Source organism: Festucalex cinctus, chromosome 1, assembly GCF_051991245.1.
Source record: "Festucalex cinctus isolate MCC-2025b chromosome 1, RoL_Fcin_1.0, whole genome shotgun sequence".
In the NCBI taxonomy this organism is placed as follows: domain Eukaryota; kingdom Metazoa; phylum Chordata; class Actinopteri; order Syngnathiformes; family Syngnathidae; genus Festucalex; species Festucalex cinctus.
The window spans coordinates 14,022,653-14,049,460 of record NC_135411.1 but is presented as its reverse complement, the minus strand read 5'-3'; the positions used below and the strand labels follow the sequence as shown (position 1 = coordinate 14,049,460).

General features: G+C 37.3%; 2 protein-coding genes and 1 long non-coding RNA gene across 6 annotated transcripts; 1 reads left to right on the top strand and 2 right to left on the bottom strand.

The window, feature by feature from the left end:
- Positions 1-59: 59 nt before the first annotated feature.
- On the bottom strand, positions 60-15,060 carry LOC144017003 (dynein, cytoplasmic 1, intermediate chain 2a-like). 4 transcript variants are annotated; one of them, XM_077518246.1, is made up of 17 exons: positions 14,926-15,060; positions 12,647-12,755; positions 12,459-12,573; positions 10,413-10,554; positions 8,716-8,778; positions 8,395-8,516; positions 6,950-7,039; positions 6,634-6,796; positions 6,468-6,567; positions 6,230-6,355; positions 5,496-5,642; positions 5,307-5,420; positions 5,082-5,215; positions 3,142-3,286; positions 2,914-3,054; positions 1,661-1,786; positions 60-1,043 (listed from the first exon to the last, which is right to left on the bottom strand). In XM_077518246.1, the coding sequence occupies exons 2-17, from the start codon at positions 12,752-12,754 to the stop codon at positions 942-944; spliced, it is 1,938 nt and encodes a 645-aa protein (XP_077374372.1). In that variant the 5' UTR covers position 12,755; positions 14,926-15,060; the 3' UTR covers positions 60-941. The 4 variants fall into 4 exon arrangements, with proteins under 4 accessions (XP_077374372.1, XP_077374379.1, XP_077374386.1 ...); XM_077518253.1 differs by having other exon boundaries at positions 10,413-10,497; XM_077518260.1 differs by lacking the exon at positions 8,716-8,778.
- Positions 15,061-16,448: 1,388 nt separating this feature from the next.
- Positions 16,449-25,305, top strand: pcyt1aa (phosphate cytidylyltransferase 1A, choline a). The gene is made up of 9 exons (XM_077518188.1): positions 16,449-16,792; positions 19,159-19,269; positions 20,505-20,604; positions 20,717-20,833; positions 20,927-21,078; positions 21,174-21,252; positions 22,564-22,706; positions 22,780-22,968; positions 24,106-25,305. The coding sequence occupies exons 2-9, from the start codon at positions 19,159-19,161 to the stop codon at positions 24,325-24,327; spliced, it is 1,113 nt and encodes a 370-aa protein (XP_077374314.1). The 5' UTR covers positions 16,449-16,792; the 3' UTR covers positions 24,328-25,305.
- On the bottom strand, positions 20,917-26,629 carry LOC144016978 (uncharacterized). Its single transcript, XR_013283044.1, has 2 exons — positions 26,321-26,629; positions 20,917-22,989 (listed from the first exon to the last, which is right to left on the bottom strand). It is a non-coding gene; the product is annotated as an uncharacterized LOC144016978 (long non-coding RNA).
- Between the last annotated feature and the right edge of the window lie 179 nt (positions 26,630-26,808).

The following is a 26,808-nucleotide window of genomic DNA, read 5'->3' as shown; positions in this document are numbered from 1 at the left end:
TAAATGGATATTATTTCAAAACATTTTCTCAATATGGACACATAGGAATAATATCCAGATTGTCATTTCTTGATGTTTTGTTTTTAATAAGTAAAAGTCTCAAACTACTGTCCATGACATTGAGGAACAGCATTTTTGACAGAAAGACTAGATGGACAGAAGGAAAAGTTGGACGGTAGAGCAGCTATAAAAATGACTTTTGTGTTACACCTTCATCATCAAAAACTCATTTTGATATTCAAAATTAGAATACCGTTCTTAAACAAGTTATGACACAGTAAATAATCGCTGTTCAAAGTTGAGGCCTGAAACGTTTTACAGGTCAAAAAGCTTGTAATGCTAATTATGTGTGCTACGCAGGATTACGTATAAAGCAGCATTAGAAAGAAAACATCCTGTTTGAAATAAGTGCAAGCACCGGAATAAATATTAAATAGTGAAGTGGTTAAAAATGCAACACTCGTTCACAGGCCAGAGAAATCGTGTGTCCATTATTTGTGCTGTTTTCCTCACACATTTCCAGCCTTGTGCACAAAAGGGTGTTGCCAAACTCTACTAAAATAAAACATGTTTTTGGAAAACCAAAATAAAATGTCAGTATCAAGGTGCAAGTACAAATATTTGCATATTGAATGAGGCCTTGAGAGCAGCCGGTGAAGCCCTGGAATGTTCAAGGTTCCAAATTTACACGACAATGCTTGGTTTTTGTTCTTGACTTTCTGCCAGTGACATTAGACGCCTTAAAATGCAGTCAAAATGTATCAATATCTTAAAAAAAAAAAAAAAAAAAAAAAGTAAATCAAAAGTGGTCTATTATAATCTAACACTGCACGTATCTCCAGGCCGAGTCAGGATCTAAGAAGTGGGAAGAGGAAGCCGGACGGCAAAGCTCCGCTAGTGTGATCGAGAGATGTAGTGAACATTGGGTGCGTTTTGTGTCGTCAAACGTTGGCGAGCTCCTCGGCTTCGTCTCTGTTCTCGTTGATGTCGGCCAGAGTCCTGACGAAGCGCGTCCACTCGTCGGCTTTGGGCACGCAGATTTGCTGGGAAAAGATGAAAGACTATGAAAAACATCTGATAACTTTGCTTTAGTAGCTTACTGCTAACACAAAATGCAAAACTCCATTGACAGGCTAAGAAAACTAGCATCAATGTTGTGAACGGATATTTGAACACGAAAAGGGATGTGAACTTTATCGTCTGTGAAAATGACTAATTACTGCAGTTTATTGAGTTGTTTAGTTGTCGAAATCTTCTTTGTTTGTGTCTGTATGTCTGTATTATACTGCCCCCTGTGGCACTCTAGTTATATTGACAGTAATTATTTTGTATTCATTTTAAAATGAAGTACATTTCAGAATACTTTTTTTTAGGGGTGACAGACGATTAAATTTTTTTAAATCATAATTAATCACATGACTTCACAACTCATGATTAATCGGAAATATTATATCTGTCATGTACAAAGTAATTTTAAAATAGTTTTCATGCTCGACACAAAAGTGGAAAAAAAAATGTCAAACTAAGAAATATGTCTGCATCTTTCATAATAAGTCATAAAATTGAAGTTAAAATTAAAAATGTATACATTTGTAGCTCTGTGAGTACTTTTGTCATTTGACATTTGAAACGTGTGGATGTGTTGGCTGCCGTCGCTCACCTCGCCCACGTCGTACACCTGCACTTGGCCCTCAGAGTCTCCGGTGGCGATTTCTTTCCCCGAGTGAGCCCATCGCACGCGGTTCAGCGCTGGAGCTCCTTCCACGTACACGCTGGCGGTGGGAACCTGAGCAACAGCGAGCGGCGCCACTGTGAGAAGAGCACTTCAAAACGCCACATAAAAATTTTTTTTCTTTATTTTTAATCGACCGGGCGTACCTCTGTCTCGTTGTTCTTTTAATTAAATTTAATATCAATATCTAATAATAGTATCATAATATAAATATAATATTGTTCTTTTAATTAAATGTAATTAAAATTATAATAAAATATTATTATTAATAATAATATATGTATATGTTAATATATATAATGTAAATATATTAATATATTTAGAATTATTATAATAATTATATTGTAATATGTAAAAAATAATGTAAAAATTCTCTGTGATTGTTCTTTTATCCACAATTCATCCATTTCCTTGACCGCTTATTCCTCACAGGGGTCGCGGGGATTGTTCTTTTAATTAAATGTAAATCTAAAATAATACTATAATAATAATAATAAGAAGAAGAAGAAGAACAAGAAGAATATAAATATAATATAATACTGCGCCCCCGCGACCCTTGTAAGGATTAAGCGGTAAAGAAAATAGATGGATGGATGGATAATATAATATTGTTTAATTGTATATGTATTGTTTAATTAAATGTAATTAAAAAATAAATAATAATAATAATAATAATAATAATAATAATATATTTATATGTAAATATATATAACATAATATATTAATAATAATAATAATAATATATTTATATGTTAATATATATATATATAAAAAATATATTAATATATTTATAATTATATTGTAATATAAAAAAATATAGATATAAAAGTATAGATATAAAATAATATATTATAATATAATATATTATAATATAATTTTTTTTTTAAAAGGGCGTATCTCTGTCTCATTGTTCTTTTATTTAAATATAATTATACTATAGTAATAATAATATTAATAATAATAATAATAATAATAATAATAATACTATAAATATAATATTGCTCTTAAATACATTTAATTGAAATAATAAAAATTATATTATTTTTAATAATAATATATGTACATTTTAATATATATATAACACAAATAAATATATTAATGTATTTATAATATAATAATAATAATTATTATTATTATATTGTAATATAAAAAAAATATTGTAAGAATTCTACAGGGCGTACCTCTGTGTCATTGTTGAGGTTCCACAAGTCCAGACGACCGGCGAGGTCCACGCAAGCGAAGAGCGCGGGGTGCGTCGGTGACCACATGGCGTCGTACACGTAATCGCAACTATCCTCGAAGGAGTAAAGCGGCCGGGTGCTCTGCATGGAGGGATTTGATTTGGCATTACGCAAACAAAAATGTGCAATGTAGCGAGGTCACGCCATAGTTGAGTGTAAACGTGTCACCTTGGTGCTCCACAGTTTGACGGTCCAGTCGAAAGAGGAGGAGATGAAGAGATGCGAGAAGTCGACGGGTCCCGCCGCCATGTGACAGCTCAAGCCCGTCACTGGCCCGTGGTGGCCCTCGAACACCTCCGTGATGCCCGCTTTGCTGAAAGGCGCACGCGACGCAACGCAATCGGTCATGTGAGGAAAACACAAGGCAAGTCGACCAATCCTGCAGACTTAATATGTCACTAGCATATTTTCTTATTTACCAATACCAGTACGAGTTTTCACACGAGTACAAGTACAGATACCACTAGTACTTATGAGACATCAAATTTCAATTAACACATTAATTACATTAGGAACAAAGCATTTTCATTTTCATTTTTATTTCGTTAATGAAATTGTTTTTTTAATTTAAATTTTTTCGTTAGTTTTCATGAACTAAATTAACCTTGGAAAGAATGCAACTGTAGCATGTACATAATCTGGTCAGTCAGATTCGCTATTTATCAAAATTAATAAATAAATAAATAAATAATATAAATAATTACTAATATGCTCACTTGATAGAGCAGAAATTAAAGGCAGGGATTCGACTCAACGATCTTTTAACTAATTACAAGTTAGTTCATAGGGCTGGGTATCGATTGAGATTTCCAAACTCGATTTGATTCAACTCGTGATTCACTTTGATTGATTTTCAATTCAGGTAAGGATTTCACGCAGTACCTATTTTTATATTTCTAGTTTATATTTATATTTATATATTTTTTCTAATATTTCATTTTTGTTTTATGTAAATAATTGTTCATATAAATTTAAAAGATGTTGAAAAAAGGTGCAATAAGTCAGGTTGTATAACATAACTTTTGTAACTAAATTTCAAGAACATAGCAAGATACATACACCAAAAAATAGGCCTTTAAGTTAAATTTTATTGTCACATGAATGTATGGTAAAAAAAAGAGTAAGACATATTAAAAGGATCAATTTATGATTTTATGAATTGATACCGGGCTATGAAGAGGAAAATAATTTCTATTAACTCTGACCGCCAAAAATCTTTAATAACGCTTAGTAAAATCACAATGTATGTCACCATAAACGTTAAATGACGTCAACTACATTTTTTTGTTTTTTTTGTTATTTAAATCAATGGGCAGTGCAACATCTAAGTGCAGCGCTGCCTGGTCAATGGGTTGTGGAATCAAAAACACCCACTAACTATGCCCAGCAGATGGCAGCATTTTATCTCCTTTGATAAATTACAACGAAACATGACGGAATCTGATGAAATAGAACGTTTTCAAGGATGACGTGAATGATTACATTAAACCTAATTCGCAGAGCGTCACTAAACAAAAAATATTAGTGTGAAAGTCAACCGTGATGGAGAAAATAACATCTTTTCACAAAAAAAAAAAGTTTTCTCCTTATCTTTTCAACTTTTCAATTTTCAAATGGTGATTACTAAAGAACAGAATAAGGTAGAAACATACTTTTTTTGGAATACGATCTTTCATTTGGTACCCACATTGTATATGTAGTAAAATCACACAATATTCTGTTTGCCTTGAAAGATGAGTTAAAATGTTCAAAATCAGCTGGCACTGTGGGGGTTGTCTTTTGATAAACGTGTGGCAGGAAAAAAAAAACGCCGATTTAATTATTAAACCCAGCCCTATTAGTTAAGTCAGGACTGATTTCAGCTACATTAGCTAGTTGAAACTGGCTTTTTGCTCTGACCAACCAATCAGAGGACATTTGAAGTCTGGTTGGTTCACAAAACAGTCCCATTAAACTTGGGGAAGATTAGACTGACATGGCAACACATAGAGACTGAAATCTGATTGGACAAAAAAAAATAAAAAATAAAAAAATCCAACATCAACCTACACGTATTGGAAGTAGTGCCAGCAAAAGAAATGGACTAAATACAAGTCATTAAGAGTCACCTTCCATGGCGACAGGCGGTATAGACGGAACCATCCTCGCTGCCCACTATAAAGTTGTTGACGTCACCTAGCGGGAAGGCCATGGAAGTGACAGCCACTGCCTTGCTCTGCTTGAACACCAGCTCCAGACTGTCCTGTCGGGCGGGATGGGAACACCAAAAAAAAAAAAAAGATTCTCACCAAGCGACTCGTGCGGATCTCAACGAGGACGAGCGACGCTCGTACCTGCGGCTGGGACAACATGTCCAGACTCCACGAGCACATCTTGCCGTCTGTGGAGATGCTGATCAAGTTGTTGGCGTTCTGCGTTCCCACCACGTTCACGCAGTAAACCGGATGCTGCGACACAACGATTGCTCAAGAAGAGAGTACGGCGAGCGTGCGCTGGTATGAGGTGAGCGGGCGGAGCGTTACGGTGTGCGCGGCGGCAGACAGCGGGGTTCTCTGGACGGGGGTTCGCTTGTTGCTGCGGTTGTCCCACAAGACAATCTGGCCCGAGTAGGTGCCGCCAACAACCAGGTTGGGGTGAAACTTGGCAAAGCCGGCTGACATCACCTCAGACTGAAGAAAGGGAAACAAAACAAGCAGCTTTTATTGGGAATGTTTTTAGGCAAGTGGTACTCGAACTGGGGTCCTCAAGTTGTAAAACTAATTTTCAATACATTCTTATTATGTTGTATTTAAAAACGTGCATGCCAACATATGAGGACCAGTCGATAAAAATAGAAGCCCTGATGTGAATAGATACAAAAATGACATTTCTACATTTCTTTTCTTAAGAACAAAATAAGCATAAAATGAAATTTAGCATTGCCAATTAGCCTTAGTAGACTTTTACTTTGAGGTTAGCCAGCGTGACGGCTAGCTTGACTTACCATTTTGACGTTTCAATTTACCGTATCGCAGTTTTTATTGACATTACATAATTGTGACCAACATCAACACAACGCCATCCCGAAATCATATCCAATTGCTAATTTAGGACGCTAAGAAACTGCTCGTTAATTAGGCTATCATCGGAACAAGTGTCCGGCGTTAGTGGCTAGCAGCTAGCTGTTAGCATTAGCAACGAGTGACCGGCTGGCAAAAGTAGTTTGACAACATGATCAACATTACTAGGTGTACGCTACATTATTTAACAGTCTTACCTGGCAGTGGAAGATGTACTCCGGCGTGCTCTTCTTGTATTTCATGTTCCAGACCAGTGCGACTCCATCAGGCTCATGAGGAGAGTCCTCATTGTTGTTGTAGGAGGCCACAAGCAGCTCGGGGTACTGGTGGCACACAATCACCTCATTAACTAACAACAGATAGTAATAGCGCAAAACGTTTTTCCCTTTGCTATTGTGTTTACTTGTTTATTGGTGCGTTTTTGCAAAAACCCACCTGAGGAGACCAGTCCAGACAGGTGACCACTCTGTTTTTGGTCCAGCGTTCATCGGCAAACTGTCTGTTGAGAACCAGCTTGGCGCCCGCCTGCAGGTCCCTGAACAGGACAGAATACAGTGAAGGTCCTGTGACTGTCTCCCCAATTCCCCCGAATGGGCCTCACCCCTCCTTGTCCTCCAGATCTCGCCCGCTGTAGTCAAAGCAGACGTCCACCTGCTCGGACAGCGCCCGCTCCACAATCCTGCTGCCTCGTTCGAAAAAGGCCAGGAAGTCCTCGGAGTGCAGCACCTGCAGCTTCTCTTCTTCTGTCAGCTCTTTAGGGGTGTCTACACACACAGACAGAGACAACAACATTTGGAGTACAATTATACTTTGAATACTTTTCCAAGTCACAATTTGGATTTGTGTACACCTTCATACAAACACACCTGATTTGATTAGACTTTGCCTGATGGTGTGATGTCACAAAACATCCTTACCTTCCTCATGTTGATCACCCTGGTCTTCCTTCTCCTCCTGAGCCTCCTCTGTTGGTGGGGGCGCACTGATCTCATCATCCTCATCCTCATCTGCAGAGCACACAAAATACATAAGATAATTTAAAGAATACTGTGAACTGCCGTATATTCACAAATTCACAAAAAAAAATGTCAGAACCTTTCCTCCCTTTAACCATATTTGCTTAAAATCTCATCTATTTTATCAAATATTTACTTTGGCGCCACCTGGTGGATTCTTGGGGCTGCTAGGTTTAATTCCTCTTTTTCGTCCGCAATTGAGCTTTCCTGTTTTGTTGACGATACTTGAAAGCACCTCATGCACCCTCAAAAGTGAAGCATGTTTATGCTTCTCTCTTGGTGCTGCTAATAACAATAGCCAGTGGCTAGGCTAGCATGCTAGCTAATGTTTAAGCCTCATTTGAGGGCAGTTTTGCTTGTGTTGATGATTTACTGCAGTTGTTTATGCAACATAGGTTGATGAGTGTGTACATGCTTGATATATGGCATGTAGGCCTGGGCGATATATCAAAAAAAAAATTTTATTAATTTGAATTATTTGTAGTGGACGATTTAAAATTTAATTCATTCAAGTTTCCGCAAACCTACATTTTTTTTTTATAAATAAATATTGACTTAGTGAATTGTTTAAAGCATTTCAATTGTTATCATCACAAGAATTATAAAATTTTGTACATCCACGTGATCAATTAAGCCAGTCATTATGAATGAAATATTTTATTAATTAAATGCGTTTTCATTACTTTCAAAAAGTATTTTCTTTAAGGCAGTAATTTTGCACTTTTATTTTGAAAAGGAAATATGTAGTTACGTTAAGTGTTAGATTCAATAGAAGCAAAAGTTTTGAGTTTACCTTCAGTTAATTACTAAAACAAAAAGTTCCAAGTTTGCACTGCAATGTAATTCAATATGTTATGTTACATTTGTTTCCACAAGTATTTTATTTCATGCAGACATTTTGCACTTTAATGTTGAAAAGGAAATGTTTACTTATGTTACAGTAGAAACAAAAGTTGTTTTGAGTTTTCTGTCATTTAATTACGGAAAAAAAGTTCTAAATTTTCACTTTATAAATGTAATTCAATGTTTTTGATTTGTTTCTAGAAGTACTTTACTTAAGGCAGACATTTTTCACTTTAATTTTGAAAGGGAAGTTTTTATGTGTTGTTTGATAATATAAAAGCAAGTATTTGAGTTATGTCATTTTTACTTGTTTTCTTAAAGTAAATTAAAAAAATAAAATAAGCCGAGAAAAAAAATTGGAAATCGATTTTTTTGTGAAAAAATCAGAGATTTTATTTTGACGCAAAATGATCCTACAAGCACTTTGCCGCCATTTTGTGGCATCTATACACAATTCTGAGCCCCTTTTATGGGGGACGAGGGAGCTTAGTATGTTTTCTTACCTGCTTTTTGATCTGTGTGAGCTTCAGTGGGTGTCTGGGTTTCTTTGGAGTAGGACACCATTTCTTTGGGGACAATGTCCACTTGGGTGACTTTGGACATGGTGAGCCTCACAGCCCCACGCCTGCGTAGGGGCATCACATCAGACATAACCATATGAGCAAAACTGCAGCGTAAGAGAAACTTGAGATGAGAGGAGACGTGATGATGAGGGCTAACAGACATATTACTAACACTCAAAAACATATTTGGACACTTTAGAGATGAAACTTGAGAATCTAATTAAAGCTGGTAGCTACAGGAGGTGAGAGGAGGAGCAGTACCCCATCAGCTCAGAGTCGGAGTGGAGTTGCAGAGTAGAGGGGTCGGGATCCCAATGCAATGTCCTTAAGGGGCCAAACCACCAGACGGAGTTAGCAAGAGACAGAGAGACGGCAGAAAGAGGACACGTGGACAGCAGGGGGATGAACCAACAAGGTCAAGGGTGAGATGTGATAGTTTAAGATGGGGGAGACAGTAAAAAGGAGATAAGGAAGAAAGGGAGAGAAGAAGTGCGTGTTAATCGAGTAAACGTCAGCGCGCTGGTGAAAAGGCAAAGAGGACGCAGGTCAGCATTCGTCATAGACACTCACTGGACACAACTTTAGGTACGTCTGCACGATGTACCGCAGGGGTGTGCACACTTTTGTGTTCGGAGCCACAATTGCTGTTCACAATCGACAGACGCTAGGTAATTTGTTGATGGACTAGAAAACTCCTTAAACCATTAAAATGTATGAAAAATCCTTTTAATAATAAAGTACGTTGATTCATTCTCATTTTTGTAATTTATTAGTAGTCATATGATGAGATTCAGACAGTATGACAGCTGTGAACAACAATGTCACACTATTAAAGCTCTAAAATTATTATTATTATTTTTTTCATATTTTTGAAAATAAAACTGCGTGATTTTCCCCCATTAAAAAAACAAATTTTATTTTTAAACAAAATATACAATATTTGGTACATTGAGAAACATGCACCATTTTAGGTTTAAGTAAATGAACAAATCAACAAAAACATTCTTCTTCTGTTTTAATTCTAAGTCACAGTGTCCCATTTCTGGTGAGCTAGTTTTAGAACAGACCCATGGGCGACTCATGTTGTCCTTGGGGCTAACTTGTACCTGTTGGCACTTGGCACCATGTTTGTTTTTAATTTTAGGACCATGTACATTAATCAGAAGGCATTTGTATAACTGTAACTGTGTCTCTTTTGTCTAATTATCCTCCCTCTGTGCCCATTCCTCCTTCTCCCCTCTGATTGGCGAGAAGTTGAAAAAGAAAAGTTAATTGGAGGTAATTAACTTCAAAGAGGTTGCTCATTTATTCAATTCTGCAGCTAATCATATTGTGAACTCCCCTCAAAAAAGAATAACATATTACCGGTGACAGCCAGTTATTCAAACCTTGACTTTTTAAAACCACGATAAACCGTCAAAGAGGTAATCGGCCCATGGCTAGCACTTAGTTCGGATTAATTTGATTAGAATTTCTCAACTAAAAGTACTAGCTTACCTGGTGTCATTCTATTTACAATAAATTATCGAACAAATTATTTCGCAAGATAAATGATTTTTTTTTTGTTAAATCTATGGTAATTTATTTTAATTCACCAACTTTAGGGAGGAAAAATGTTAAATGAATGCAGCAAATATAAGTCTTAAATGCCGTAAACAGAAAGCTATTTTAATTTGTTCATGACTGTGGTTGTAGCATTAGACTGAGAGAGGTTGTGTTGTTACTAAATAAGGTAAACAACATGATAAAAAGAACATTTTTATATTATCACCATTCTGGGTGTCAAATCGAGTATGCATTACTGCTTTAAAGCAGAAGTAAAGTCAAAAATTTTATTGCAAAGACCATTTTTGACTTAACGCAGTGTTGGATTGTGCATTCGGTGTACCTAATGAAGTGTCTTGTGTTATCTCACTCGTCCTCACAAATGCACACGGCATGCACGTGCACGCACAAACCTCGGTCCTGCGTTTCCATCGCCGGAATCCTGGCTTCCTGCGTCACTGGCCACTGATTTGTTGGAAGGAGACATGGGGGCGGGGACTAGGTAGTGAAATAGACAGGTATCCTCTGTTACTACCCTCAGGGGCTGAGCTGTGGCTGTTTGACCAGTGGGCGTGGAAGTGTGAAGGAGTGAGGGGGTTGTAAGGGGGAGCAGTGGCGAGTGGATGAGTGAAGCATGCAGCGGGGGGGGTGGGGGGGGTCGAGACAAGGACACACAGATAGGGGAGAGAAGAGAGAATGAACATAAATGATAGGCAGGCTTAGGTGTCATGCACAAAATGGTCAGATAACGTGTGAGGTGAGAGGGGTGAACACAACTTAAGAGCCAAACTGAAAAATTAGAGCTTGTTAAAGTTTCAAGCAGTCCATCACAAGCCATCATGGATACCGTTATATATGTACAGCGTACTTTGACTTTAGCAGAGTTCGACATTGGCCACGATGTAACTGTGTCAAGCTATTATTGACTATTTCATAAATAATAACAACTAGGGGTGTGAATTGCCTGGTACCTGACGATTCGATTCGTATCACGATTCACAGGTCACGATTCGATTCGATACCGATTAATCCCGATACGAATTTATAAGTCGATTGTTGCGATTTTTTTTCATTCAAATTTAGAAAATACTAATCAGTAAGCTTGTAGAGTGTAAGATTTATATGAAAATGTATTATTTATTTATCTGAAATTTCAGTCTTATAGAGGTTGTAATCTGTTTCATGTTTGAACAGCATTAAAATAAAATATTAAGGCTTAATGTTCCGTTCATATAACATTCTTCCATGCTCAAGGTGTGAAAAAAAAAAAAAAAAAATCGATTCTGCCGATTATTGAATCGATTCGAGAATCGCGCGATGTAGTATCGCGATATATCGCCGAATCGATTTTTTTTTAACACCCCTAATAACAACGATGATTCTTACTTTTTGAATATTTTACTATTCAATATTATGAGGTTCTTCTCCGGGTACTCCGGTCTCCTCCCACATTCCAAAGACATGCATGGCAGGTTAATTGGGTGCTCCGAATTGTCCCTAGGTGTGCGTGTGAGTGTGGATGGTTGTTCGTCTCTGTGTGCCCTGCGATTGGTTGGCAACCAGTCCAGGGTGTCCCCTGCCTACTGCCCAGAGCCAGCTGAGATAGGCGCCAGCAGCCCCCGCAACCCTTGTGAGGAATAAGCGGTCAAGAAAATGGATGGATGAATATTATGAGGTTTTGTTGGTTTTTTAATGCGCTGCACAAATGTATTTACGCATCAAGTTAAATCATTCTATAATTATAAATATTGAACAAGCTTTAAAGCCCAGAAAATGTCAAATGTTAAAGTGGACGTTAATTTAAAAAAATATTTTACAAAGTGATTATATGTTTAATTATTATAATAGAAAAATATTAAAAGATTCTATGCAATAATAGGTTTTATTAGTAGGACACCGATAACCAATATTTGGAGCCAATATCCATTTTCACTAAAAAGGGAAAATATTAGCATCAAATTTGGAAGAAATAGTAATAGTAATTTGGAAGTAATTAACCCAACAAACATTTATTTAAAGTTTTCATCCATCCATCCATCCATTTTCTTGACCGCTTATTCCTCACAAGGGGGTGCTGGAGCCTATCTCAGATGACTTTGGCCAGTAGGCGGGGTACACCCTGGACTGGTTACCAGCCAATTGCAGTTTTCATTCTTTCAAAAATACATTAATTATTAATTGAATTAATTCAATTTATTGCCAAGCCCTATTTATGTATAATAAATCGAATGTTGTTTATTGTAATCCAGAGTTTTTTTGTTTGTGTTTTGTTAAGAAAATCCTGTTAAGAGGACCTTGGAAAAAAAAAAAAATCACAATAGCAATATTGAAGTTTAAAAAAAATGCAGTTAGATTATTTCAGCCTTAGTAGTAAGTCAAAGCACCACTGCAGTGAAAAAAAAAGATGAGCATGCTGTTGCTGCGTGTGTATATAAATATGTGTATATGAAAGTATGCACCGTGTTGTATGTCAGGGGTGATGCCAACACTCTGCAGCAAAGCTTCGGCCTCCTTCCTCTTCTTCTCCAGGTCGGAGTCTTCGGAACCCGCCTCCACGGAACGCTTTGAGTCTCCCTGCAGCGGACAAGGACAAGTTCAAGAAGAACAATTCCGACGTCTTCATCGGCGTTACGTCAGTGCGACGAACATCCTTCTTCTTCTTCTCCTCTTCTTTTCTCTTCTTCTCCTCTCGAATCTGGGCGATGCGCTGTTTCTTCCTCTCGAGCTCGGCCTTCAGCTCGCTCTTGTCAGACATACTGCGGGAAGACGGCAGCATCTTCTCATCAATTATAAAAGTAAAGAAAAGAGGACATTTTTTTTTCTATGAAGCACTTCTCAGAGAGGACTCACCAAGTGCTTTTACTGGGTTAAATTTTAGAATCACAAACGTAATACGTGCACAATTTGAAAACATTATGTATGCTTTCACATGAGATGACAACACAATACTTCAGCAAGCTTTATTTTAAATTATGTTCAATTGTCTTGTGTTTTATCATGTACAATTATTTCATAAAAGAGAACGTGTTGTAAAGAAGTAAACGGGCTTCACAAAATGCATTTTGTATATTACTGCGCACATTGTGGTATTTATGCCCTTAGGGTCCTACACGAAGCCTTTTTGGGATCAGACCACCATGACTGAAGAACAAATAATTTGTTACCCTACTTAAGTAGAAATTTTAGCTATCCATACTAAACTGAAGTATTTACCTTTACAGTACTTGTATACATTAGGTAGTTTTGAAAATATTTTCAACACATACGTGAGTAAAAAGCTTTCGTTGATACTTCTACATGAGTCTTTTTAAATTCTACTTCTACTGAAGCAAAGAACGTGGATGCTTTTGACACTTCTGTTTATGATATAACATTATAGCCTACGTTATAGGGCTGCTCGATAATGGAAAAAAATAATAATCACAATTATTTTGGCAATAACTGAAATCAGTTATTAAAACAATTTTTTTTGTACAAGACAGGAAAATGCTTAAACATAAAAAAATTATAAAAAATGTTATGACAAATAAAATTAATTGAATCACTTATAACTATGCAAGTTCATTTTGTATCCTTAAACCAATTGTATTAAATATTTTTTTTTAAAGGTGCAAATGTATAAATTTAAACAACTCAAAATTGTTATTTTTATTTATTTATTTATTTTTACAATTATGCTCATTTTGTAATTGTGGAATGTAATAACTGAAATTGTATTTGAATTTCAATTAATTGCACAGAACCACTACGTTACAATGATTATTTCATATTTAGCACATTTACGGTATTATTTAAGCATTTAAGAAAATCTAATTTGTTACTTTTTTATACAGTTACGCTTTTACACATTGTTATTTTTTTTTTTGGCAATGTAAAATCTAACTGAATAATTAACATTTTATGGCCTGCCCTTTACATCTTGTACAAGCCATTTCTTATGCAAGGGTGTAACCCGATGAGCAAAAGAAAATGATTGATCAATTTAAGTTGATAAAATTAAAAATATTGAACATTAAATATTAAACTCTGAAAACAAAAGGGCTTGACCCTACTTGGGTCCATTTGACCTTTTTTTTTTTTTTTTTTTAAATAATAATTTAACCCAAAAAATGGGACAAATGAATGACCCACAAAACAACCTATATTTTGGTGTTTTTAATGCAAGCAAAAAACGTCTATGTAATCGTATTTATTTTTTTATGCAATTTGTACAGGGGCATCACTGAATTTGGGTGGCCTTCCAACACTGTTAATTTAGAACCCTGTATTTGCAGCTCTGCTCAGTACAAACACGTGGCTTCCGTGTTATGGAACAAAACCAGTGTTTGTAATATCTGGGCATTCCAAAAAAAGGCCGAAGTGGCCCTGGGCCTGTCACACTGTTAATACACAACTGCTTATTACAATGTCCTCTTTATATGTGCTCATGACTGATATTGGGCGTTGTTTTTAACTAAACTAAAACCCATCTGAAAATAGCCAGGAACGGTTAAACATACTAACAACGGTGTCACTACCATAGAATTAAAACGCATAAATAGTTTATGTCCAAACGCTACTCTTGCCCATCTATGACGTCAGTGTTGTAACCTAACCAAGATGCTCAACACTGCTCCACCCGCAGATCGAAACAACTATAAAACAACAAAAGCTATTATAACAAGTTGACGCAGTATTAAAGTCGCGTGAGGTTTTCGTCACTTGAGCACGTCACCGACACGTTTTCCACCGACTGGAGAATCAGCCAGACATGATTTAATCTAATTAAAAGCCCCACTGACAGCCAGGACAAGCAGCTAGCGGTCTAGGTTAGCATGCTAATCCGAGAGGGCCCGCGAGAAAGCATCGGAAAAACATCCAACCGCACCCATTTGTTTAAAGACTCCAAAACATATGCGAGGGAAAATTTCGTAAGGGTATAAACACCTGACGTCCAAGTAAAACAGTCCGGTGACAAAGCAGTTCGGTTTGGTTGGCCTTGTTTCCGAGGAGAAGAGAAAAGAAGTGATGAGCGGTGATGATGATGCTGGAAGCTGGAGTGGAAGAAGACGCCGCCCGGTTTGGAATGAAACAAACTGGGAATTACTGCCACCTACGGGCGCAAATTATACAGCTAAATTGGGAACACAGTACAGTACAGTAATCCCAATCTAATATGTGGACACGAAAACGGTGTAACGTGCTCACGAAATATCGTACTTTGTGGGTTTTACTTCATTTCGATTAACAATTTGGACATATGGGTAAACATATCGAGCGCACTTTCTCTACCTATAATTTAGCTTCCCTCAGTAGTTTCGGGGAGGTGCGCTCGATTTGAAATTTACCAGTATTTTTGTGTGCACATTATACCTTATACTTCGTGGCCACAACTGATCATTTTATGCAAACGTTTTATCCGTATGGGGGAATAAAAAATAATTGTAGGCACAGTCCATGAAATAGCGATATGTGCATACTTAATAATTATTGACCCCAAATAGATGAAACGTGAGCTAAATACAAATTTTTCTATTTATTATAATGGCCAATATACTAATTTGTAGGTTGAATTTTTAATCGTAATTAATCACGTCTTCAATAGTTAACTTACGATTTATCTTCAATTTTATATCTGTTCTCATGTACAATTAATTTCCCCCCCAGTTTTCAAACTCTTATTAACATAAAAGTGAAAAAGAATATTAAATTATTAGAAATGTGGCTGCATCTTTTAGTCATTCACACAGTAGTTTCATAATAAATCCATAAATTGAGTTAAAATTCAAAAGATGTACTGTACTGTACTAAAAGTGTGATGTTGATTTGTGTTGAGGTCCTTTTTCATTTGTAAGACATTGGTTACAACTCAGTGCATTTTTCTTTTCATATTCTAATCTTTAACGTGAAGAAACACAGTTTTTTTTATTGTAAACTATAACTTCACCAAAGTCTCCACAAATCTATGCATTATTATTACATTTATTACTGCTAAATTTTGACGTTGCGACTGAAATTTACAGGCTTTCCTAGAGGCTGTCATTAATCGCGCGTTAAAAAAAAAAAATAGTGGCGTGAAAAGCACTTTAAATGAAATAAAAAAATAACACACTAAGTATGACCACCCTAAAGGCTATATATTTAGTAATATTTACTAATTAAGGGGTAGGTCCGATAAGCAGCAGGTGGAATGTTTTCAGAAATGTCATAGTTATGAATTACAACGCATAATAAAATCCCTATTGCGCAGGCTTTAAAACAAAAATAGAAAATAGCTCCAAAAAACTGATGTGCTTGAAAGAAGTAAAGGCAATTTAAATCAGCGTCAAAAAGACGTTTTTTGGCCACACAAAGCCTCCTCTGAATAAAATTTGATGTTGGCCAGCGTAATAAAAGTACAATTTCAGTATCACTCCGCTAGGTGGAAGCACCGCCCCCAACAGAAACCCGGAAATGTACATCTCTCCAAACCTCTTCCGTTTACAGGCTGTTCCACTTTTGTAGTTCCCGAATTGTTGACCTGTCAGCGTTGTAGTACAATCTGTCACTGCTCTGCTGTCTCCCCTTGCTCTGTGCTCTGCTCTGCGGCTAGCACAGCGAGCACCAGGGCGTAGCGCCGCCGGGGATTGTTTCAACTTGTATCTGGCCGACTCGCTCCAAGTTAGCTAACAAGCCGAACAAGTTGACAGCTAACATTGAGCTCGTAGTCGACGGTAGTTAGCGAGCTTCTTTACAGTTAGCCAGGTAAGCTAGCCTTGCGAAGGGAGGGGGCGCCGACAAACCAACAAGTTAGCACACCGGACAAAAGTGAACAGTAAGTAGACATTGAACAGATCGAAACTAATGTACATGAAGTTGTTAGCACGTTAAGTTGATGTGTTGCTCGAAAAGAAAACTAGCAGACTTAAAGCTGCTCAACCAGTGTCACTGGTTGTCTGCTGCCATTTCCTTTTGGGCAGCCTTTCAGCTGATTTTCACCTTCAGAAGTTTTAAAAAATAGACTGCACTAACGCAGTCTACCATATAGGCAACTCTCAGCTCAAATTGAAGTGTATTCCATAATTTGGAAGCATAGTAGACTATTATTATATTTATATTTTGTTGATTAATCGATGAATCAGATTTTCTTAAAAACATGCTTTGATTTCCATCCTTTTGTTCCAAAACAGGACTTTATTTCAAATTGACAGTGCAAAAAATCTACAAAGATAAATTAAATATGATTCAGTTACTGTTTTGGTCAAAAAATATGGAAAAATGTTTATCTTTGTTTATCTTTGCAAGTAAAAACTAACATTTGCAAATTAACCCCTCACAAAGACTACTTTAATGGCGGATTACATAAATCTGAGAATATTTTCAGTTTAGAGGCTGAAATTGCAAGGATTTTGACAATTTTAAATTAAACATGGCAGATAAATGATTGTCAAAGTAATTGTTATACATTAATAATTGATTAGTTGTTGATTAATTGCTGCACCTCTACAAATGAGTTTAATAATACAGTGATCTATTCTCAAACTGTTCAGCAAAAAATAGGCAGAGGTTTTAAGGTTTAGAATATAATCAAATAATTATTCAGTTATTAAAAATGTATTGCACAATCAAATAATCAAAAGCCTTTGAATAAACATGTTTAAAAGCAAATATATTGTACTAAAAATTCCGAACTATCTAACCGAATTGCTATACAAACAGACCATATTGGCTACAAAAAAAGTTTATTATGATTTTGATTTTATTATTATTATGAATTGTTAAGAAGGCCATCCTTGTTTGGGAGAATTCTCCCTGCGAACGATATTATGAGTGAAAGAGTTGATTGCGAAGCATGCGGTTAAACAGGACTTGTCGCTCCCCTTGGCGGCCGACGCCTGCCACCGTCACTTGTAATCGTGCAGGCTTTTCTATAATGCGTACAGCTGCAGTGTTCACTCGACATGAAGCCCAAGGAATCCCGCTTCCTGGGTGTTTAAAAATAACAAACGCTTCCTTTGAGGGCCTCGAGCATTGTTTGTCGTGTGTCTGGAACTGGCCTTTAACAAAAGCGATTCGTCTGCCTCACATGCAGACATTCTGGGTTGGAATCTTGGCTTGAGTGTAGTCAATGAGCCTCTACACCAGTGGTGTCCAAACTACGGCCCGGGGGCCATTTTTCAGTGGCCCACGACATATGCTAAAAATGGCATTTGACTCAGTTCAAATGAAATAAACAAAACAAAAATGTTTGGAGATGGTCAAAGTAAGAAGGGAGGCTATTGAAAAACAGGTGCCATTAAAGGTTATATTAGTTAACTAAAACTAATTAAAAAAACTAAAATAAAAAAAAACAATATTGTTACCGAAATAAAATAAACACAAAATTGCTTTTTAAAAAATGAAAACTAACTGAAACTACATTTTATGTTTGCAAAACTAACTAAAACTAACTATATATTAAACATGTCCTTCGTTTTAGTCTTTGGTAATTAATTTAATGCATGAGCCTTTGGGGATGATTTTAAATGTGATTTTTAATAGATTTATTTTGATATCAACCGGAATAATGACGTTTGAAAGTATGTCACACAGAAGTGACGTCATCTAGCAGCAGCAAATAGAAAAGATAACGTCGCCCCCATGTTTTTTAAATATTGCGCACAAGTAATACACTTTTTTTTTTAACATACTAATAATGAAACTAACAAACTAAACTAAAACTAAGCATTTTTTAAAGAACTAAAAAAAACAGAAAAACTGAACCACCCTGAAAACTAATAAAAATTAACTCAAATGAAAAATTCCAAAACTATAATAACCCTACTGCCATATTACAAATAAATTGGTTTATAAACTGTTGCATTTTTCTAAATATGTAAAAGCACAAATGAATTATTTGTACAATTTTTAGGACTAAACACAATTTCTCTTCATAACATTATGTGGCCCTTGCGTCCTTCTGAGTTTCTGTATGTGGCCCTCAAATGAAAAAGTTTGGACACCCTTGCTCCACACAATGTATTGCAAACAAGCCGCTCAGCTGACAGCAACGTAAACTGGGTCATGTGAAGTCAATAAGCATCTCATATGGTTGGCCCTGCTGACTTTGTGCTGCGTCAATACACGACATGTGACATTAGCTCTCTTCTGGCCGTGGCGCGGAGCAGCTGTCATGCTCGTTTGTCTTCACCTTTGACTCAGATGCAGAGCGCCAATTCGACCACGCTGCAGTCCAGAAAGAGGAAACGAGACGTCTCCAATGTGGACAGCGAGGTGGGAGAACGGATTGGGAAAATCCCCCGATGCACTGTGGTGAGTCGGCACCGCGCGCGCGTGCATGTCACAAAGGGTTCACAACTTTATTGGCGTTGCACAATGGAAACTCATTCGCTGCCAGCCTAATGATTATATTGGTAGGTTCCTCCCACTGGACTCACAAACTGTGATGATCTCATATCCAATATGGGGCACTGATGCCATCTAGTGGTGGTTGTGCATTAGTAAAGTTGTTTCCAGGTTTGACACTTATGGTGAGTAGCATCGGACGCTCACTCCAGCCATTTTATTGAAAAAACAAACAAACAAAACATGGTTGATACAAGTAGATTTGTCAATGGCAGTGAATCAGTTTTGAAAAGAACAAGAGAGCACTGGACTTGTTTGGCCATTAAAAAAAAAAAAATCATATTACTTTGTATGCACTGTCTGAGGAAATACACACAATACAGGGAGTCCTCGAGTTATGTCGGAGTCCTGTTCCTACGCTAGCGATGTAACCCGAATTTTGACTTGAGTTGAACTTCCCCATTAAAGTCAATATTTACATCAAAATAATTTGCGTAAACAATCTAAAATACATAAAATAAATAAATAAAAAATGCTGTACGACTGAAGCCTAAGTCTTTAGCGATGTTCGTCAGTGCCTCTCCTTACTGCGAACTTTTTATGATGCAGGACCATGTAGAAAAAAAGCTCAATTACAATTTGAACTAGATTTGTGAATAATGATGAAACTTAGCTATATTCTATTCTATTGGTAGTTTATTATTATTATTTTTTAATAGCAATAGAACACAATATTCTATGAGCCTTGCAAAATCAGTCAAAATCCAGTAAAAACGCCGGGAGTGAAGGGGATTGCTTCTGTGAAAATGACTGGGAGTGAATGAGTTAATATTTTCTTTCCAATGTTTGACGTCAACTGGATCATTTCCAGCCAGTCCTGTAGCGTAACATGTTCGTTAGGCGACCCCGATACGATCTGGCAGCCCGTTCACATCTGGTATCGACACCGGTAAATATTACTCTTGCTTAGTTGTGTTGTTACATCTTCTTCTGGTTCAACTCCCTTTTGTCGTGTGTCTTTGTGTGTTACACTGCCCCCTGGTGGAACAGGTTCACACATCAGGAGCTGCTAAATGAATTAAAGCATTAAATCATGATGCGTAACAAAACAGGACATTGTCAAATTCTTGAATAATATAGCGTATTTAATATAATTCTAGACATTATTATATATAAAATGCTTTTGACCTCGGCTCCTTCAGGGGTTGAAGCACCCTGCGCCTTTCGCCGACGAGCTGGTGCCAGCCAACGCGCAACCCTACGAGCGGGTCAACATGGAGGAGGCCAAACGGGGAACGCGGCGTGAGTCCAACCGCCATTTGATGGATGACGTCTTCCACTTTTCCATCCTCCCGTCGTTTTCATCGCATCCTCAACAGAAGTCACCATCCACGTTGTTTTTCTGTCCGTTCAGCGGAAAGGCCGGTGCGGGTGTACGCAGACGGCATCTTTGACGTTTTCCACTCAGGACATGCCCGGGCTCTCATGCAGGCTAAATGCCTCTTCCCAAACACACACCTCATCGTCGGAGGTAAGTTTGTAAAATTGAAAATCGCACATCCGTATAGTTACTGACATACATAAACATGCACAAAAATGGTTTCATTTTGGTCTGTGTTTGAAGTGTGCAGCGACGACCTGACGCACAAGTTCAAGGGCTTCACGGTCATGAACGAAGACGAGCGCTACGACGCCGTCCGACATTGCCGCTACGTGGACGAAGTGGTGCGCAACGCGCCGTGGACGCTAACGCCGGAGTTCCTCGCCAAACACCGCGTGAGTGGACAAAAGGACTTTTGAACCTTGCCGTTTTGTGTTTTATTTCTAGGTCTGAATCCGTAGGCAATTTTTTCTTTTTTTTTTCTTTCTAGATTGACTTTGTGGCCCATGACGACATCCCGTACTCCTCGGCGGGCAGCGACGACGTGTATAAGCACATCAAGGAAGCAGGTAGGAGCGAAGATTCGAACCCAGAACCCGTGACTGTGTCGTAAGCACAATATTGTCTTTTTTTTTTATTATGAGCTTATTTTTTTACAATGTTGTGACCTTTTTTTTGAATCGCCAACCTCCCCACAATATCGTGATAATTATCATATCGTGACCTTCATATCATGATAATATTGTATCATGATGTTTGGATATCGTTGCATCCCTATCGTTTATACTCGAAATAGACTGATGTGTTTTTTTTCAGTGCTGATAGAGATTATTACTAGGGATGTAACGATATCCAAACATCATGATCCAATATTATCACGATATTGTGGAGATGTTGGTTATACACGAAAAGGTCCAAATATTGTTTAAAAAAAAAAAAAAAAAAAAAGCTCATACTATTGTGCAATACAGCAATGAAATATTATTATAAAAATGTTATATATAAAAATATATATACATATATTGAGGCACATACTTGCTAATGCAAGCACACAGTTTGAGTTTGAGTTCCTCCACATATTGACTCGGTTCACAAGCATATTACGTTTGCCTTCATCTGACCATTAGCGTGGATTTTAAAACATAGAAGGGCCAAAAGATGCCTTGTGAAAGTTAAACTGCACTACAAAAACAAAACAAAACAAAAAACTACCCACCAGCGGGTGCTAGAACTACACAAATAGAACTCAACCCGACTTCTTAAACAGATGTGCTGCTTTTAATGTGACATAACAACGATGATATATTGTGGCAGTTTCAATATCGCAATATTTCCGTCATCGTTACATCCCTAATTGTTACTAGTGAAGCAGACACATAACCGATATTTGGATCCAATATTGAGTTAAAGGGAAAAATATTGACATAACAAACTAAAAAAAAAAAAAAAAAAATCCAACTCTTAAATGTTGTTTATTGAACAACATTTCAGATTTTGCAAAATGTCGATTTTTTTTTTTTTTAATCTTCAACAATCGTCATATGTGTTAAAATTCTAACAACAAAATTCAGTGCGCTCTCAGGTTCATACAGTAAGTATGTCTTAAAAACTAAATGAAAACTTAAACAGGTAAATATAACTCCCTGTAGTTTTCTACAGTAAATATTTTTCCCAAAATGTCAAAATAACTGAAATGTTACTTTCATGCAACTTTGTTTTACTTTCAAACAAAAACAAAAGATGCAGAGAGTTCCTAGGAAAGTTAAATAAATACCTCCCTGAGGTCAACACATAAAATGCCAAATATCGGCGTGGATAATCGGCCTGACTGATAATTGATCTATCCCTACTTTACACAACGCTTATCGTCCAACGCGCAGGCATGTTCGCGCCCACCCAGCGGACAGAAGGCATCTCCACCTCCGACATCATCACGCGCATCGTCCGCGACTACGACCTGTACGTCCGGCGCAACCTGCAGAGGGGCTACACGGCCAAGGAGCTCAACGTCAGCTTCATCAACGTAAGAACGCGCCCGGCCACGTTCGCAATCCGTCAAACGTCGTCACGGTCGACCGTGCTTGCCCGTTCCCCAGGAGAAGAAGTACCACCTGCAGGAGCGCGTGGACAAGGTGAAGCGGAAGGTGCGAGACGTGGAGGAGAAGAGCAAAGAGTTTGTCCTGAAGGTGGAGGAGAAGAGCATCGACCTCATCCAGAAGTGGGAGGAGAAGTCCCGGGAGTTCATCGGCAACTTCTTGCAGATGTTCGGGCCCGAGGGAGCGCTGGTGAGAATGTCGCATCTTCTTCTTGATGACATGGCAAGAAAAACAAAAAACATCAGAAGTGTTGCAATGGAAGCCAGCTGATATTGGCACCTTTTTTTATTTATTTTTTTTTAATTCTAAAATAACTAATTTAATCAATTTTGTTATCCAAAAGGAACTTGCATGATTATAGTGTTTTAAAGGATTTTAATTCATTTAAATATTTTTTTTTTGTTTTTTTATGTGTAAACATTTTCTTGTTTTGTACATAAATATCATCATACCAGTTTAGGGCTGCTCGATTATGGGGGGGGTGGTCATGATTATTTTGTCAATATAATTTGAAACCACGATTATTAAAACTTTTTTTTTTTTTACTAAAAAATAAACAAGATCATTTTGAAGAAATAAAAAAAATAAAGACCAATTAAATAGAAGAATTAAATAGAAATACTATGATTATATAAGTTCATTTTGGCCCAAACTAAATTTATCATAATATATATTTATAATAATATATTTATTTATTTATGTTGGCAAAAACTTGAAGTGCAGCATGTGCACTGTGCCATAGAGCGCTAATTTATTTTTTGAAGAACATGTTTAAACGTTAAGAAAAAAATAATAAAAATATTAAAAGAAATAAAATTATTTAAAACACTATTTAGCTGCTTTTTGTGTAAACAAGCATATCGAGCAAAACAGTGATGTGAATATTTTATCTTTCATGATACAATTTTTTTTTGTGTGTGTGTGTGATACCGCTAACTGGTGATGGACAAATGAAGCTTCATGAAGCACATATTTTTTTGTACTCCTCTAGATGGCACTCTTTGGTTTAAAATTAACATTTCCATTGCACTAGCCTTTATCTTCAATCCAAGAGCACCACCTAGAGGAGTACAAAGATATCACAAGTACTTCATGAAGCTTCATTTTCCCAACACTAAATCTGAACAGCAGTTTCCACATGTGAAGCAGTTTATTCAGTATTTAGGAATGGAATCACAAAAGTAATAATCTACCGTAAAATCCTGTGAAAAGCTTTTTTTCCCCCATATAAAATGATTCATAATTCATCTACTTCCTTTTTTTATGCCATATTGAAATATCTCCTCAAAATGTTACTAGAAGACACCCTGTTATGTTTGTGAACAGAAGCACATGCTGAAGGAGGGCAAAGGTCGCATGCTGCAGGCAATCAGCCCCCGCCAAAGCCCCAGCAGCAGCCCCACCCGCGAGGAGCGCTCGCCCTCGCCCACTTTCCGCCTGCCCTTCTTCAACAAGATCTCGCCGCCCCCCTCGCCGTCGGCTCACCACAGCGGCGCGCGCGGATACCTCATCAGTGAGGAAGACGACGACGAAGATGACGACAACTAGAGCGGCCCCCACCCGGCCAATTTTACTTTGGTTTTCTTCTTTAGCACCTGGTTCAGTTCCTTTTCTTGTCCAAATTGAGCACTTGTCACCTGTTTATAATACTTTTATTTTCTTATTTTTGTGCACTAGTTCATCACGTGTTTATAAGTTGGCCTCATGATCATCATCATGACAAACTTTATTGACTCACTTTTAGGGTTATTTACGTTCATCTGTGGAGCCACAGTCCAATTTTAATAATTCACAGCTCGTTCATGCAGTTTGTCTTTGTCCTTACTAGTTTCCCTTATGAGAAAAAATGCTTTTTTTTTCAGCTGCTTCAAATTTTTGAGCATGTCCTGTCTTGTTCTCAAAAGATATATCAAGTGTGATCATGGCACTCTCCAAAGAAGCAAAAAATTCCTTCCTGTCTACACTAATTGGTCATAACTTTAGGTACACTAATGTGACACATGAGCTGCACCAAAAATTGGCCGTTGTCACCATTTTGTCACCCTCTTAAACAAATTGCCCATGTCATTTTTTTTTGCAATTCTTTTTTTTTTTTTGCCTAAATCATCTTTTCATGAGAAAATGGTTCAATTTTTGGTTTCCTGAAAAAAAAATGACAAGGTGATTATTTTAAGAAGGCGTTGATTTGTAAAGGGTTACTAGTCTCATTAGATGTGCATGTGTACCTATTGTTGTGACTTCCAATCTAACAAATCAGGATCATGTCTGCTATTGGAATTGGTCATTTCGCTTATGTCGGGGTGTCTTATGGAAAGTGTTCTATTGTCTCAGTGTGATGAGTAATGTCAGCAGCTCCAGTGGTCAGTTGTGTCAGTCACTGCTTCGATGCTAATATACATGTTTTTCTTTTCTTTTAGTGTATTTTAATTTTTGTTCATTTACTGTTTGGGGATCATCGAGGCCCTCCATGTCGGAATTGGAAAGAGTAAATGGGATACAAGTATTAAACGTGTTGGCCAAAATGTTTACTGTGTGACAATTTGGTTTTAATGTCTTAACGTGCTCAGGACTAGATTTGTCCAAGCCTCAATTGTCATATTACAATGATCCAAGAAAAAAACACTTATCTCGCAAATCCCCTCCACCTTCTCTCTGAGACTACAAAATTAGCCATATTATGTTTTCCCTATTCGCAGCCTTCTAATTCCGACCACCCGGAACGTTTGTTTGCTAGCTAGTTACATAGCATGACGAGTGGGACATTTAAGACAAAAAAAATGAGCTCAGAATAAATTAAACATAACTTATATAACAGCTTTGAGACTTGGTCCCCCATACTGTCCATCTTCATTTGGATGGTCTTTATATTGAACAATAGCGTATTTAATATAATTCTAGACATTGCCTTTAGCATTGTTAGACAGCTCGTCTCCCATGGCGTCCATCTGCATGTCATTGGTCTTTATATCTTTGATGACTTTAGTATTGTTAGACAGCTTGTCTCCCATAGGGTCCATCTTCATGTTGTTGGTCATCATATCTTCCATAGCTTTTGTATTGTTAGACAGCAACACATTAAGAAAAGTGACACGTTCAGTCAACTCAAGCACTGCCTTCAGTACATCAGCCTTTGTGACGTTCCACGTCCATTTTGTCATACCCTGAGGCAGCTTTGAGCGGTTTGTTCCCCGTTGGACTGTTGAGAGGCGAATCGGGGAGTGGAGAGCACAAGTCATCAAAAGATTCAATTTCTTGGTCGAGGAGGGACATGCTCTTCTCATTGCTTCTTATGTCTCTTGTTCCTGCCATCATTAACGTAGCTTGTCGTATTGACCGAAAAGTTGCTAGCTAGTCAGTTAGCCAGTTTTCTTCCTCGACTAATTCGCACCTACAGAGGTGTATGTTGCTATTCACTTTGTGAAATTCACAAACGGTTTATTGTTTTAAACTATCAGAGTCTGTTTTGGACGTTATTTATTTTTATTTTTTTTACGTGGTCGTTGTACATATCATATATAGCTTCAACTCTCAACACACTCACCGCGCAGGACGCCATCTTGGCCCGTCTTTTAACACGGAAAAGTTTGTTTGGGAGCCGAGACACTGATCTGAATGTATGACAAGATAGGATAGCCGATTCAGCCCATACACGCCCGTGCAAATTGTTGAAGCGACAGGACCACCATCTTGTCTTCCCATCTGGCAAGCAGACTACTGTATAAAAACGATAGGGTCGCTTTTGCTTTTCGCTCAGTTCCTTAGACCCCAATATTATATTTGTCAGAGGTATCTTTTGTTGAATTAGTTATAATTATTTAATAAAAAAAAAAAAAAAACGTTTCCTCCTGTACTGAACATCATTAATTAAGCATATAATTTTTTGGGAGGAGCAATATGGCGGCCTCGCGGCTTCATAGTCTTGGCCTAGCGGCTATCCAGCCAATGTTTTTGTTTTTGTTTTTTTGTTTTTTTATTGTACAATTTTAAACAAGTTATACAACGAACTTGAGAACAGTTCACACACACACA

Bases quoted from the DNA above. Each gene is read 5' to 3' on its own strand.
- LOC144017003 (XM_077518246.1), bottom strand. From the start codon at position 12,754: ATGTCTGACAAGAGCGAGCTGAAGGCCGAGCTCGAGAGGAAGAAACAG. The intron at 6,568-6,633 runs GTGAGGCCCATT...TGTCCTGTTCAG, and splicing joins GATCTGGAGGACAAGGAGGG to GGACCTGCAGGCGGGCGCCA. The intron at 3,287-5,081 runs GTGACTCTTAAT...TGCGCCTTTCAG, and splicing joins ACCGCCTGTCGCCATGGAAG to CAAAGCGGGCATCACGGAGG.
- pcyt1aa (XM_077518188.1), top strand. From the start codon at position 19,159: ATGCAGAGCGCCAATTCGACCACGCTGCAGTCCAGAAAGAGGAAACGA. The intron at 20,605-20,716 runs GTGAGTCCAACC...CTGTCCGTTCAG, and splicing joins GGCCAAACGGGGAACGCGGC to CGGAAAGGCCGGTGCGGGTG. The intron at 22,707-22,779 runs GTAAGAACGCGC...CCCGTTCCCCAG, and splicing joins TCAACGTCAGCTTCATCAAC to GAGAAGAAGTACCACCTGCA.